The sequence below is a fragment of the Brachyistius frenatus genome, unplaced genomic scaffold (assembly GCF_029030835.1).
Source record: "Brachyistius frenatus isolate BFR_SWC_R1_liver_20210118 unplaced genomic scaffold, ASM2903083v1 Contig_37, whole genome shotgun sequence".
Lineage (NCBI taxonomy): Eukaryota > Metazoa > Chordata > Actinopteri > Embiotocidae > Brachyistius > Brachyistius frenatus.
In genome coordinates, this window is record NW_027210636.1 from 3,329,294 (window position 1) to 3,345,443 (window position 16,150).

The 16,150-nt window shown below is 44.8% G+C and overlaps 1 protein-coding gene across 6 annotated transcripts in view; it reads right to left on the bottom strand.

The window, feature by feature from the left end:
- arvcfb (ARVCF delta catenin family member b) overlaps window positions 1–16,150 on the bottom strand; it is a 221,081-nt gene that overhangs the window by 68,689 nt on the left and 136,242 nt on the right. For 2 of the 6 annotated variants that reach the window (XM_069701662.1, XM_069701665.1), the window contains 4 exons: window positions 14,375–14,533; window positions 13,754–13,774; window positions 10,274–10,417; window positions 7,185–7,825 (listed from right to left, as the gene is read on the bottom strand). In XM_069701662.1, the coding sequence (XP_069557763.1) occupies window positions 7,185–7,825; window positions 10,274–10,417; window positions 13,754–13,774; window positions 14,375–14,533 (965 nt within the window). The remainder of the gene's footprint in view (window positions 1–7,184; window positions 7,826–10,273; window positions 10,418–13,753; window positions 13,775–14,374; window positions 14,534–16,150) is intronic. The other 4 variants (XM_069701663.1, XM_069701666.1, XM_069701664.1 and 1 more) reach the window with 2 other exon arrangements.

Consider the following 16,150-nt stretch of genomic DNA (forward strand, 5'->3'; position numbering starts at 1 on the left):
TGTTAATGACCATCACTCTGGGACTACCAGTCATTAGCATTACTACTATTAGGGCAGGGGACTTAAACACTATCCAGCCGTACTCATTTTTGGTGGTGGAATAAAGTGTGCAAAGGAAGAGGGGCGCTTAGGGTAGGAGGAGGGGGATCCTTCAATGATTCAATATTTCCATCCAAGCATCTCAGTCTGTTCTCTACGGATCTTTACTCCACAGACAGCCTCATCAATTCTCTATTGGAGCATGGGGGAAAATGTCGGTGCTCAATTCCAGTGACAGATCATTTATTGCTGGAGTGCAGGCCACCTATTTTACTTAAGGCTCTTTAATCACAAGAGAGATTTTTCTACTTGTAGGGCACAGCTTGAGGACGCGGAGTCACGTTTAACATTCGGTGAGGAATGTTTCTGAAAGTTTTACACAAAGAAGTTCCCTTGTTTCTGAACACTTTGCACTGAGCTGTCTACAAGAACGAGAGCGTGTTTGGTCGGCGAAGTTATGACACGGGGAGAGGAATTTAATTAGGGTTGTGTACTTATGCACAGCCATTATCATCACTCCCCCTCGCCCCACACCACCCACCCACACCCCCGCCCACCCACCAACCCCACAGCTTGAGACGTGTTTACCCTCGTTACATAATCCAGATGGTCTCTCTTCTCACCAGCTTTGATGTATGGCGGTTGGTGGTGCAACAAAATGGTGGCCAACGCCGGTCGTTGGCAGGGAATTCCAGACCAAAGTCTAATTTTTAATGAGTTTTATGTTAATTGAGTTGGTTTTTTTTACAGTTCTTCCCACGCCCGCCTGGGGAGGAGCGGTGTGGTGGTGGTGGTGGTGTGTTTGTGGGGGGAGGTGTATCTGCATGCCATCTCGCCTCAGCTCTGGTGTAATCCTCAGCTCAGTTTTTTTTTTGTTTTTTTTGTTTTTTTTACACGATACTCGCATTAACATGTTGGCTTTTATAGTACTACTTTGTGGATTTTTTTTTTTTTTACTGCCCGGAAAATCGATACGAGATGAACTGAGAGGAAAACTCTTGCCTCAACAATGTAACAAGATACTAAATCCCCTATTCAGATGGATGGAAAGAGGATTAATAGAGATCGAGTGAGACACCACTGCTGTTGGGTACAGCCCCGCGTCCAAAATGCAAATTTAACAAAATGAACCTTCGGCTATTTTCAGGCTGATTTCGCTACCGTCACTTTTAAGCTCATAGCTTGGTCATTGTTGGGGCTGACCATACATGCTATATTTAGTTTTTTTCAGGACAGTTTAAGCTATCCAGATCTTTCATCATTTGATTTGATAATCCTTAAGAGATTTTACATATTAGCCGTTTTTCCCAAAATAATTTCGTTTTATGAAATTGTTATGTTTTTACATGTATGTCACCAGAAAATATTGTCAGTAAAAATATATTTTTATAAGTGTGTAGAGGAGATTGTTTAGAATCTGTAAATACCTGAACCATGTTTGTGGGACACTGTATGACTCAGAAATTTGAAAAAAAATATGTGCTTAGTGCCTGACGGAAAATAAATATCACAAACAAGTCCAGGTGGCCCAAACCAGGGACTCACACTCAAACACACGATGCAACTCCAACCAAGTTGAATGCACTGCATCTCCATGTGATAAACACTCGCTGTTCAACCGAGATGAAGAAGAGTGAATTTGAACGGACTTTGCGTTCATCGGGTTATAAGGGTTAACCAAGTTGAAAGAACCGTGAGTCGTTGGAGCACCGTGGATCTGGTGCATCATCACTGTTTACCCTTTCTTTTAAACTTTTTTTTTTTTCCAGCATTGTGGAACATGTCGGGAAACCGCAAACCTCATAGGCAGCCTGGTAACCACAGTATGGAAGGAGGGGCCAATCAAGAGCCTGATTACAGCTGCCGCTCTGAGGTTTGGTGAAAACACTTGATAGACTACACGGAAAAAGAGGGGAAATATGCGAGTATGCGTGCACGTGCTGGCGGTCACTAAATGCTTCCTTTAGTACACCGAAGAGCTAAACATACGCTCCCAGACTCGACAGGCAGCATCCACATTTCGTTTGCTTCCAAATATTGGACGTGACGAGGAAAAAAGGAGACAGGACTGAGAGAGAGAGAGAGAGAGAAAAAAAAAAAGGGCAGTTCACAATCTCAACATCACTCTGTCACACATAGTACCGCAGTTTTCCCTCTCATTATCTGTCACAGTGTTGCTCTTACACTTTTCTGTTCACACACACACACACTTCAACACACAGATAAGATGTACAGTTGTGCAGATCGCGGCTCATTTAGATCTGGGCCGATGCCTTGGTAAAGCAGGCGTCTTGAGGCTGAGTGATGGGAATGTCAGGATTTGCATTTAAATTGGCGCCATTGTGTGTACAGGGAAGGGGTGTATTCATGGGATGTGAAAGGGCTCTATGCCCCCAGACGCGATGCTCTGAGCGTGATTACAGCAGATCACTCTTCTCATGTTAATCGAGCCGCTAAATGTCCGGGCTACTTGTGTGTATCTGCGCGGATGCGCGAGCGCGGCCGTTTTTGTTTTATGATACAAAAGATGAAAAGGAAAGATACAAAAAAAGATACGGCAGATATGAGATGTATGTATGTCCGCAAAACTTCAGCACTCCTCTGATCATCTCTACTTTGTCACTGTTCGCTCTCCTTCATCTCCCGTCAATTCCATTCATCGTCCTTCAGTCACGGCCATGTGTGACCCTCGTCTTCTGCGGGCCCATAAAATGAGATCTACTGAAAAATGATTAGAGATGCAGAAGAAGGTGTTTTGCATCTCATCTGTCATCGCCAGCATTTATGAGCATTTTCAGTGACTCTCCCTGTTGAGCATATTGCTCATTTTGAATTATGGGCAATAATTGTTTTATCACTCACAAAACTCTTTGTAGGAAATAAGAGAGAAGAGAAGAGAAAAATATGGAGTATTTATGTCCTGTTTTATTTCATGTCTCGGGCTGCTTTGATGCCACTACCATCCCTTGTTTTTGTTCTATTAAAGGAAAATGACAAAGTTTCTTCGATAATTTAGGAGATGTCTCAGAGAAAGCTCAAACATGCCAGAAGGGAAGTATAATATTATGCAGAGTATTTGGTTTTAGTGAAAGGCTTGAGGGGGAGGGGGGAAGGGAGTGGGGGGCAAGCTGGCTAGTGCACATCACTTTGACGAGCCCCCTACGGACACCACTGGATCACATTAGGACACCCTCACCCTTCAATTAAGCAATGACTGAATGTGAGCATGTATGCATGCATTTCTACGTGTGTGTGTGTGTGTGTGTGTGTGTGTGTGTGTGTGTGTGTGTGTGTGTGTGTGTGTGTGTGTGTGTGTGTGTGTGTGTGTGTGTGTGTGTGTGTGTGTGTGTGTGTGTGGTGACCCTTGGATGCAGGCGGGCAGGTGAAGCGCTGCGGATCGCTCAAGGAGAGATGAGTCATTAGAGATTGGCTTAAAGACGCCGCTGTAGTCTGGCAGAGTTCAAAAGCGGCTATTAATCACGCCGGCACGAGGACACCCGCGTCCACGGAAAGATGCTCACGGACACCCACACATAAAGGACGCGGGGAGGAAGGAGGGGGGATAAGATGCACTCACATCCAGATAGTGTGTGTGTGGGGGGGGGGGGACAGAAAGAGGATAAACATGTACTTTATCTGCAAAACCTGAGGTGGAATAAAGGAAAAGAGATGCCCTTCCTTTCCTCACATTCCTGCTGCCTTCGGGGAAAACACTCACAAAAAAAAAAATCCTTATTCGGGACTCCAGAATAACTTTCTACATCGAGGGCAACAATGTGACAAAATTTTTCTCCACACTTTTTGGCGACGCAATCATACATTATAAGCATTACCTTTTCTATCAACTACCATTCACACTGGTAACTTCTTAACGCTTTAAGGACTGTAGACTTCAAACAGAGTCCTGCTTCATCCTCCACAGCCGGTCGAAAAGCTCTGTGACACCTTAATGCTCCTTGGGAATAAGTTGCAGTTCGTCCGTGTCACGATCAAAACTCGGGAACTCTGCTTTGCTCGAAGGGCTGCATAATTTATTTGTTTTGCAAAATATGTGTCACAATATAGATGTACTGCCACGGTCACACGTCGTACTTGTCACCCAGCACGCCGATGTCTGCCCCGATGGCTCGCAGCAAAGCCGACGGGTGGTCTCTCTGTACCTGGTGGAGGTGGCAGCGCGGTGAGCCCACTCATTCACTCTGCTATACAGCACACTGCAGCTTAAACACTAGCGGTGCCGAAAACCGTCACAACCACCCAAGTGGTGAAGTCTTTGCTCCTCAACGCAACCGCCAACACCAGTTTGTTCACACTGTCTTACTCCCCAACTTACAGCTCAGCGGCCGGCCAAACACATCCCGAGTCCCGACCAGCTCCGAGTGTCTGTTTAACGACGCAAACCTCCCCAGGGGTGATTTCAGATGGATTTATTGACACTAAAATAGCCCCAAAAAACTCTGAACTGTGTGGTGATTCACTTCACTCACAGAACGATGCTTTCAGATGGGATCAGAAAATATAATATTTGTTCAAAGGTAAGTGTCTGCACACCGAGACCTGCTTGATTTCAGGTGTACAGGTGCGACCGCTAAAAATGTTTAGTGGCACTTGACAGATTTTTGCCCTCACTTTTCCACAGAAAGGATTTAAAGTGCTTAAATACCAAGAAAAATACAAAACAGATCATAAAGTGCATAAAAAAAAAAAAAGGAAAATATGACAGTAAAAAGTGCCTGGACATGCAGATAACACACAAAAACCATCTAGTATGTGGCTGGTAACACGACTAATGACAGCATGCTTCGACCCTGCTGAAGAGTTATTCAGCAGGACCCTGAAATAGCAGCAGCTTCATGATATCTCACTTCTGTTGGACGACGTGCTCCAATTGTTCCCACAGACCAGCGCTGGAAAAAATATCACATGTCCCACTTGACTTGTACAGATAGATGACAAAGGGAAAAGTATAGGAGGAGAGAGACATGAGAAACGCAGATGCTTCCATACGGCAATGCTGCATGATTTGATTCAGCAGTTAACGTCCTGACATGCTCTGGTTCATCTTTTCGATTCGAGACGTCAAGAAGAAAAGGTGTAAGTGAGAATAGATTCGCTGATAAATATCGCTCAGTTGACTGATGTTGCAAGAGGCTAAGTGACTTTAAATTTCGATCAATCTGTGCCAAGGAAATTAATAATATATATATATATATATATTTTAAAAAATGCCTCTGCTTTTATATGTGTTCACTTATTTTATTTTTTTTCATTTGTCACCCATCTGTACATATCGGAGTGTGTTAACGTTTAATTCTCTGTCTGAAGCCCATCCGAGGAACCCCGACCAAAAATCATCATTCCCACCCACATGCCACCACATGATGGACTCCACGGCGGCGACAAAATGAGAGCTCGGCGCCGATGCGGAAAGTCATTTTAGTACTAAACATCTTCTTTTTTTTTTTGTCTGCGCATAATTGAGGGCTTGCAATACAATGATAAGCTGTAATTAAAGCGCTTTAATTCCCAGATTCATTACAGCACTTTGGAGTCGCCGGTCCCTTCTTGAAAGAGTACTAATCGTAGCTCTGACTGCTCAGGAGAAGACCGGGCACTCGGAGAGAGGTGAGGGGAGGAAAAAAAAAAAAAAAAACCTTCAGTGTACTTAACGTTTAGGTATTCTGATGTCAGACGATGTGAGGGCGGGAGAAATTTCCTGCTGCAATTAGCCAGATAGGAGTCAGTCGAGGGTTGCTTCAAACATGTGTGTTTGTGTTTGGGCATTCACGTGAGCAGCTGTCAGTGTGTGTGTCTGAAGGGGTGGATGTGGCTGTTAAAGCTGTGTTGTGACACATGTAAGGCAGGCTACAAATTGCCTGTCACAGCAAGCGCTTCTCACTCAGCGGATGGGGGGTGGGGTGGGGTGGGGCGGGGGGTGGATGACGACGACACTCACTTTTCTGAGATGTGGATATTTCTTGAGCGCGCGCGCGCGCGCGCGTGTGTGTGTGTGTGTCAGAGCGAAGTCATAAAGTGTGTAAAGACGGGGTGTCTGATTAAGCATCTGCTCTTTCAAACCTCATGCCCAGCCATGGAAGAGCCTTTAAATCCAGCTTGTTGAAAATGCATGAGTGTGTCTGTACATAAGTTTAATTAAGAAGCAAGCAAACCTGAATTCGGCGTCACCTTTGATCACAACAACAACAACAACAAAAAAATGCTCACAGACACACACTCGAGTCTTGTCTTGCGCTTCCCTGCCTCTCGACCTCTTCAGCTCTGGTCCTGTGGTCTGGCTTCAGGTTGAAACATTTTGGCCTTTAGATTGTTGGGACTGTGTCCATCTGCTACAGATCGCTGATCGAACACGAGTTTTTAACACAAACTTCAACACAACTTCAAACCGTTGATTCGATTTACTCTGGGGTGGACATTTTTCCCCGCTCTCCCCTTTGACCAGCAACAAAATGATTGGAAGCTATTAGGAGACAAGAGTCCATTTGGGGATCTTATTGTTGGAGTTTTTTTTTTTTTTTTCTCTCTCCCTGCTGGAGCCAGAGGTCTAGACTCCTCTCAACATAGGTTTCTCAAAAAGGAAAGGCTTTGAGAGATAACTGACAAAAGTCTGCTGTCCTCTCCCACTCTCACTCCCTCATCACGTCTCCAATCATCCCCGCCTCTTTACCTCCGACACAAACACATGTTCACTATCCATTTTTGGGAAAATGACTATCAAAACCTTGTTTTTTTTTTCCTCGCTTTCTTTCTCAAGCCAGCTGCTTAAAGACAAGCGACATTTGTTTACTGTAATGTAGTCCTTTTCATGGCGAGAACAAGACAAGTATTCTTTATTCCCTCTCATCTTAACAGGCTTGATCTAATCTTGTATAGAGGGAAAGTCTGTGTTCAAGCATATGAACGAGAACTCGTGCAAAAAGAAAAACATGTATACTGCAGGAACCTGCACACCTTCACGAAACCGTTTCTTCCTGCAAGTTCTGGTAGACTGAAGACAATCTGTCAGGTTTTGAAGAATTAACAACAAGTACTGGTGTAGAAAAATACTTTCAAGCAGATTTATCTGTGGTAACTTCAGATAGTTTAGCAGATCGTGTCTTCCTACACTTTCTTTCATTTGTCCTCACCTGACTCGAGGCCCGTCACGAAGAGGTTCCCGGTGGGTGCGACCCCGGTTGGCGCCCGGCAGGGTGCGTCGGTTGGCCGTGGAGTAGTCGGGCTCCAGCTCATATGGCTCTTCCTCTTCGGGGCCCAAGCTGCGGCGATCGTCCTCCAGGCCATATGGCTCGGCCTGGAAGCGCTCCGGTTGAGAGCGGTTCAGATCCACAGTGCTGCTACCAATAGGCACCTGGGGCTGCGCCACATGGCCGTAGTCGTCCTTGCGAATGGGCAGCGTGTAGCTGTTCTCCGGCCGGTAGCTGTTGGGCATGTAGGGGTAGCGCGGCGGCCGGAAGTTGACACCACGCGACAGACTGCCGTAGTTGTCCGTCAAATCGGCGTAGCCGTCGTGCAGGCCGTAGTGGCGGGCGTACTGGCTCTCGGGCGTCTCCACGTATGAATCGTTGTAGGAGTTGTTGTAGGAGCGGGTCAGGGTGGAGGTCGCTTGAGGCGTGATGAAGCGGTCACTTCCGTTCTTCAGGTATCGCCGGTCGATGGAGTCGGTGTAGCTGCCGAGTGGGGACGAGCCCTCCGGCAGGGGCAAGCCATCGGGGCCGAGGGGCAACTGGCGCACCGTCCGGGTGGTCACCGTCTTCACCATCTTGGTCACCTGCGGAGGGGAACACATACACCGGTATGTCAGACAGTGCGGCACGGCGTGACCGCAGAAATGTTTGGCTCCGGCAGACATGTGGGCACGTCATCGTCCAGCAGCACACGTGTTCAAACGTTCAGTTCAAACCGACTGCAGAGGAAAACTCTTCTGTTTATGTTGTAACTTTGGAGACAGCGTCAGTCGGTCATTGTGGAGCAATACAATGCCACAAAATTATTTTTCATAAAATTATAGGTTCTACAAACCAAAAACATGATAATGTTGTGATTTTCCATAATTGTAAAGCCTGTACTACAATTAATGGAACATTACAATTAAAATTGGAAAAAGGCAGTACAGTACACGCGTTCTGATAATCCGCTGCAAGACAAACGTCAAACGCTAAATTTAGAGCTCAAAATCTGCATGTACACAGGAAGTATAGACTCAGTTGGCTGCGTCCCGCCGGATTGTGCGGTAACAGAGCCATCTTGAAGTGCCACAGCTCCACAGGACCGTGAATCCCGGAGGGTCCCGGGGGAGCGTGGCAGCATCCCACACCGTATCGGGGGGGGGGGGGGGGGGGGGGGTAGACTGTGACGACCAAACCTGCATGCATCCATCTCTCACTCTCACTTCATCCTTTGGCTAAATAACTCCACTTCCTCTGCTGTCTGTCTGGAGGAGTACAGACAGAGCGGCCCGACTCGGCTCCCTGGGCTCGCCGCCCATACAGAAACCAATTTGCTGCCCAGTGAATTCTGCTGTGGCCGATAATTGGCTATTTTGTCCGCGGCTATGAATTCATCTTCAAAATTAATGAGGTTGATTAAAATTAATCGTCATCTGCAGGGGCGCAGGTCTGATGCAATTCACGTTGTGCCTGACAAGGTGTTGCAGGGAGGTTCGTTCCCACTTGACGAGAGTAAAATAAATAAATAAATAAAATGACTGCTCATTCCTGCACCTGATGGGTTGAAATTTCAAAATCAGCTCATTTAATTGTAAAATGCTTTCTTTATTTTCCCAATTATTTACCCAATACCATAATTTGGATTTGAATCAGCAGCACGCAAAGGCATGTAACACTATCAAGAAACCACCAGGGGGCCGGTGAGGCAGGAGCAAAAGCACAAACCGCATATTGGCTGTTCAACACGCATCCTCATTAACTTGGCGGAAGCAAATAGGACTCTTCACTGGCCTTGTTTCTTGATTACACCCTGACTGTGAGCTACATAACAAAGCCTATTTCAGGAACATCAAGGTTCATTTCCATGTTCCGAGTAATTATCAAGTAGTTTAGGTTTGTTTTTGATGCCACGCCGCCTTGGCTTTGCGCAGTTAAAAAAAAAAAAAGACCTCATTTGCTTGATTCTCATCGGCTACAGGACATGTATGACCTTGGAATAATAAGCTGACTGGGTTGTTCTGATGTTCATATCATTGGTTCTGACTGTGAACTCTGGGCCTCAAGAGGACGTTATGAGCCAGGGGTGAATATCACACCGTCCACGAGGGGGATTACATTGGTGTAATAAATGCCATTTAATGAATTACCGTTTTTTTTTTTAACTGCATTTTTTTTTAACAGTTGTCTTCAGAGATGCTTTTATTGATATCCGGTCATGTTCATCGCCTATAATAAATCATCATACTCCATTGTGGCTGTCGGAGGCTGAGAGGAGGGTGCGGTGAGTGTTGCAGCTTCCCAGCCTTGACATGCCCAGCTGCCTTGTAGAAACACAGCTTTTTAGGCAATTTGCAAGGGGGCTGCAACGGGAGCCATCACACAGGTTTCAAACCGCCTTTGATGTACGCTCAAGTTCACAAGGCGTTAAACCGTCATGCAAGGGGGAGGCAAGGGACCCGCATATCAGAAGAGCCTCGGAAATACGCTGAAAGTGGGGTAAACAGGGCTGAAAGAGAATTGCTAAATTGGTGGAGAGCGTGAGTATGTGGACATGTAACTTTAGGATCAATTTCTGTGTGTTTGTGCATGCATGGGAAGTCACGGCAGCACTGAGAAATGTTTAAAACAACCACAGGCAGTTAGACACAGTCCTTAGCTGTTTACCAAAACTGTTAAAAATGGAGGGAAAGGCAGCAGGCGTCAAACGGTCCACTTTACAGCACTGTAAGAGGTTTCACAACCTCCGCGGCATTCGCTTTATCGAGATCTTAAATGGACATGATGGGCGGGGGTTAGTGAGACAGGCTCAGGTAGTAATTCAGGTTTTTCAGCAGCCTGTGATTGCAAAGACTGTGATTAATTTTCAGCCCATGTAAAAGAGCATCTGCGGAGACGAGGGAACGTGTTATTTTCTCTGCAATGTTAGAAAGCCTGAATGGCGACACGTTTAATGTCTTTAAAACCTGGTGTTAGAGGAGGCAGGCAGGCGGTGAGGGGCGGAGGGGGGAGGCGAGAACACAGCAAAAATCACACAGGGTTCGGCGTCCTACTGGGTCTGTCTCGGCAGGGGTGGGGGTCGAGATGGAGACCGGGGTGGGGGTCCGGGTGGCAGGCCTGGACTCCACTAACAAGTTGTCAGGCGCCATCAATGGGTGGAAAGTGCGGCGGGTGATGGTTTTCACCACTTTGGTAACCTAGAGTCGGAGGGATGGATGGTAAAGAACTCTCAGCAAGCTGCTTCAGACTCCATTATGTACGTACATCCACCCTGGTGTTTCAAGATCTATAATGCACATGGTTTCCAGGTAATGACACAGATGTAAGTATGGACCATGAGAGAGGACTGCTCTTAAGTGACTATTCCTAGAATCTACTTGAAAAATAAAGGCTTGACAGGTCTTGAGTCTGTCTGAAAGAAAAAAAAAACAACGTGATGAAGTCTGAACAGAAAAGGTTACTGTTCTCTGCTATGTTAGATAATGGCACTTAGTTTTTCATAACCAGTATTTCCCCTACCATTGTCCTGAAAGAAACAACATACTCATAGAACTGCGGTTACATCCAGTAATTACTATTCATTTATTTAGTTCCTGTGTACCCGTTTTATATTAGCTCAATATGAAAGTCGCTAATGCAATTTTCTGTCACTGAAAGTCACGCTAATTTGTCTGTTTTTCAGCTCAGTTGCATGTCTGTGTTTCATGACACGCAGCATAACAGAGCAGAAGGTAGACAGGTGAATGTTACTAGAGTTGATGACAGCTACACTCGTTACGTGGCTGTAAAAAAAAAAAAAGAAAAAAAAAAAGCACAATAAAAAGCCTATAGTTAAGCTATCAATGGACAAACCTCGACTTCAAACTGATGAAAACCAGACCAGAATATCAGCATGTTTTAAATACACCCTACATGCATGTACTAAAAGTCTCTAAGGCAACACTGATATAACAGTTAAATCTGATGAAACTACCATTTGGCATTCTGTGCAGAAGTTAATAACTAACTCCTCCCTATTTAAGGTCGGCTCCCCAGTGTGTGCAGGCTACTGAAAACACTATTATTTGTTTGTGTGGTCCGCCTCGAGTCTCATTAGCTCATATGCAGAGGAAAGAAGGAGTGAAAGCTGCTTTTTATTGGTCCGGCTCAGCTCTTGCCTCTAAAAATGACTTTCAGAGATTCTGCCAGCAGAGAAGAAAAAAAAGAAAGAGGGCTGGACGATGGCCAAGGGAAAACATGGCATGCTGGGACAGGAGGACGAAATGTGGATCTAATTGAACATACACACATTCAGGGTCCGGGCCAATTCACTTTTGAGTTGAATTGATTGAAAACATAAATAGAAGCAGCAGTTAATCAGCCACTGAAAGGCCATTTATTGTTGTTTCCCAGTTTCAGATGAGAAACTTCTTACAGAATTTGTCAGCTGTAACTTCGCCTGGTCTCCTCCGCACAAACACACAATTGAATGTAGAACATGGCCCCGATCTATTTTCCCAGATATTCCCTCAGTATACAGTGCTGCAGCTTTGTTTTGGTGCCACTTTTCTGCTCATTTCCCAGTGTTCAAACTAGTAAGATTGCTGATACTAAATCAGAAGAAACGTGTTTACCACTGGAATAAACTTTTTTTGCCTGCAAATCAGGAAGATGGGAGAAACTTGCGTGTTTCATCTTCCAACAGTCAGATGGAGGATAACCATCAAGGGAAAGGAGTGCGTTAGCATAAGACAGTATGGTAAGACTTTGGTTCAAAAGAAGGAGATATACACATAAATAAAACCGTGAGTTGCTGAGAAATGACGAGAGAGATGGAAAAGGAGAGAGAGGGTGAAAAAAAAAACAAAAAAAAAACATGAAAGTGAGCCAAAGAGAGGAGATGGAGAAGAAAAGGACAGAGGAAGCGAGGAGGAGAAGTTTGGGGGGTTTCTAATGTGCACAAACTCTCAGCTGGGTCCGGATCCGTTTGCCGTCACAGATGCTAGCTCCCAGGAGTTCACCCCTGAACGTTAATCTGCTTTACTCGTCAAACTGACTTCCAGAAAACACCCGATCCCTCCTCTCAGCAGGGTGGGGGGCCTTTCAAAGATTCGTCCTTTCCTTTTTCCTTCCTCGACGGCAAAGTCCCCTGATTAGTGTGATGTTTTACAGCACGCGGTTGTGCGCGTTATTTAAAAAAAAAAAAAAAACATGTGACTGTGGGAGAGTGTGTGTGGCCAATCCCCTCGCAGTAAACAGGCTGGAGGGCGACGGGTCCTCCCTGATGAGGGATTAGACCGGGCTTTTTAATTACAGTTTCACAGTCCCTGGAGGAAGAGCTCCACACCTCACTCTCCGCTCCTCTGGAAGCCCACAGCAACAGCAGCTGACTGCGCTTACATCTCCAATATAAGCTTCTCTTTGCTGGTATCTCTCAAAATGCGGAAGCAAAAAGGAAGAGCTTCCACCCCCACTATCCCTTCTTACTCTTAAGATGCTGGAGAATTTGATTTCAAAAGGAAACCTGCTGTGGATTCTGGTGGAAATTCTCCTCCGCGCACCGACAGTGATGAATTCAGACTTTGAAGTGAAGCGCAGACTTTCTTCCAAAACAACGTGAACAGGTGCACAGTTGATACCATCTGGTTGCAGATGACTCATGTCAATTGAAAAGATTTTTCAGTATTTGGCGTTTTCCAAAAAAGGGTAGCAAATCATTTTGTAGTATCACATGTAATAAAAAATAACCATGTTAAAGCTCCAGTGCATGGTTTTCACATACAAATTAACCTTTGTTACATTCAAGCCCTTAAAAAAAACAAGTTCCCACACTGCTGATGAAAACTGCCACGCCCTGATACCTAAATATCTTTTTATTTCACAGTATACGGAGATTTAAAATCTGGTGTCTGGTGAGACATTCCTGTGCTGGCCGGATATGTGGGCATAAATATTAAATCATGCAGTTCTTCTAGACTTTCCAAATGTCCAAATTCCGTGGAGGTTGTGACGCCATTTTTACATTGATCTACCATTTATCTACAATTCACCCACTGTTATTGTTTCAACAGTAGCGGCGGCGTAGGCTATGACGTTAACACATGTTGAGAGTGGGAGGGGGAGAAAGTCGTTCCACACTAACGGTTTAAAGAGGCTAAAACAAGCCTCAATAAGTAACACTTTTAAAGTCTCTGAAATGATAATTTCTCTGCTTTATAGAGAGCCCTCGGGATTGAATTACTGGTTTATATTTACCAATTAAAGACACTTTCATATCGTATGATGTCACGTAGTGATGCTGTGAGAATTTATAAGGGAAAAAGAGAGAGAAAAGAAAACATGCAAAAGAAACTATTACAGAAGATGGATTAACCCAATAGGTGGAAGCAGCAAGCAGTAGCTTCAGAACAAAGTATTTCAGAGTATAGAGAAGTCCTATTAAGCTTGTGATGATGCAGATTGTGTGGCACACTGCTGCTGCTAAAGCCTGTATGGGCACACACAAAATGGCGGCGTGGTGGGGAGAAGCCAGACTGGTATAAAAGTGCACTCACCTTCAAGTTAGTTGACATATCCTTACAGAGAAACAACAGAACACAGTAGAGGGCAAATCAACAAAGGAGCTTTTAAGAAGCACAAAAACTGGGGGGACACCAGGGGAGTTGGCTCATAATAAAAAAAATGATCAAATAAATAAAGCTGTGAGAGGGATATGAAACCACTCTGGGCTGTAGGATTATGGGATTTAGAGTTCTTAAGGATGGAAGTCTCAGAGTGGAGGTACAGTAGTATGCCGTTTGGTAGCAGTAATCCAAAAACATAATTTGAAGTCATTGAAACGGATCAAAGGGACATGGTGGGCTTTTGCCTGTTATGAGTTCATTGGGATCTCGGTACCACAACAATGCAACTCTTTTCAGGTGTGATAGTAGGTACCAGGTTCAAAATGATCTCTATAACATGCAGAATATCTGCAGGGCAAGGCACATTTTCTGTCGCATTTTTAGCAGATAGCATTGTCCAACATCCGCATAATAAGAAAATAGTTTATCAGCACTTTAAAAAATGTCAGACAATGTATGTATCGCTTCTTTTTTTTTTTTCTAGTATTCAATTATCACATCTCCGTGACATATTTGCGCTGACACTGAGCTGAGTGCACCTCTGCGTCTTACCTTGGTTTCTGTGCGCCGCGTGGTGCCATCATCGGAGGTGACCACTGAGACGTGGGAGGTGGGGGTGCCAGGGTCCTCCTCTATGGTGACCGTCTCCTCCACCACCTCCTGCGGCTCCTGCATCATGGCCAGGGACGTGGCGTTACTGGGGCTCTGCTCCTGCACGGAAAGAAAGGGGGGGGGGGCACGCACACAAGAATTGAAGTGATCAGGAGCTATTAAACAGATTCTTATAATCAATCATTAAACAGCGAGGAGAAAAACTGAACAACATCCCGATGATGGTTTCCAGTTGACAGACAACGAGGTGAAATTTTAATTGGGCCACTGCAGCAACAAATTGATATTAGAATCCAGCAGAGAAAAGTAGGGCATAAATAAGAACTCTGCAAATGAAGGGTATTAAATGTAACGCCACCTGCAATTTGCAATGCAACACTCGAGCATCAAGTGGCTGGAAAGTGTGAAACACATGAATAATAATGTGGAGCAAATAACGGCTGAGACGAGGACACGAATAAAAAGGATTTATGAGGAAAAAAAATAGGCAAACATGGTGCACAATGAAAAATACTGCCAAAGTAATTATGATTCCAACATGATGTGAAGGGTAAAAAAAATAATGTGCAATAATCAGAAAATACATTAACATTGTGCATTATTGAATTCTCATCCATGACAACAATAATCCTCTTTTTGTCAAATATAGTCAATATAGTTAAATATAGCCAAATTTTCAGACGGACAAAAGCACTAATGTTAGTCCTGGTGGAGGACCTGTGAGAGGTGGAGATGCTCATTATCACAGAGTTCTGAAAAAACCTCAGCTCAAGTTCAATCACAACACTTGCCAATGTTTATCTCCATTGATTACTACATGAATCACCGCTACAATATCTGCACTGCAAGTAAAATAAACAGCATTATTAATAAGACTTCCACAGGAAAGTATTTGAAACAGCTCTGTGAATAATGCATCTATAAACCCACACGTGCATGAGAATGCTTAGAAAGTATACAAGAAGAAAGCTCTACTAATTTGTGTTTGGTCCAGACGCTCCATGATTCATGGCCAAACACTGCAGTGCAGGGTAGCTAACACCTCCTCACCTCCTGAGACTTCAAATTGAGTTAAAGCTCCTTTCAAGGCAAGCAGAAGCCTGTAGGACTATTTTTGATTCATATTTCATTGGGAGTCCATGGATTTGAAAAAAAAAAAAAAAAAAAATGTATCCATGGGCTATGGATGAAAGTGAGTATAGAGCCCCCCCCCCCCCCCCCACCGACCCTGCGTGAAAAAACAGGAGAAAAACTTGCTTCCTGCTGCGTTTCCCGTCGATGGGAAAAAAAAAACTATGTGAAGTCAGTGGTCGGAGGTGCGACGCCCTGGCGTGCCCCGCCGCTGCACAAGTGTGACAAAATTACAGCTCTCCTGATGGAGAGGGGGGGCGGGGTGGGGGGCAGGTCGGGGTCAGGGGAGAGGGATTTTGAGGCAATCACTGATAACCAAAACAGCACTGAGCCAAGAGAGGGAGAGAGGAAATCGAAAGTAATGGAGAGGGGAAGAGTTGGAGTGGGACACTGTAGTGGAAACCAGAGTTTTTTTTATTACGGGGGCAAAGAGGAAGCAGGGGTTTGTATACTTTTAGTCCAGAGAGCCGTAAATGATCTGAAGGATTTTTTTTTTTTCAGGGTGTTTGACATGCCCTTTTTTGATTGTGTACACTTCCTGTCCAGACAAAAGGTATTTTTATTTGCAAAATATGATCAAACATT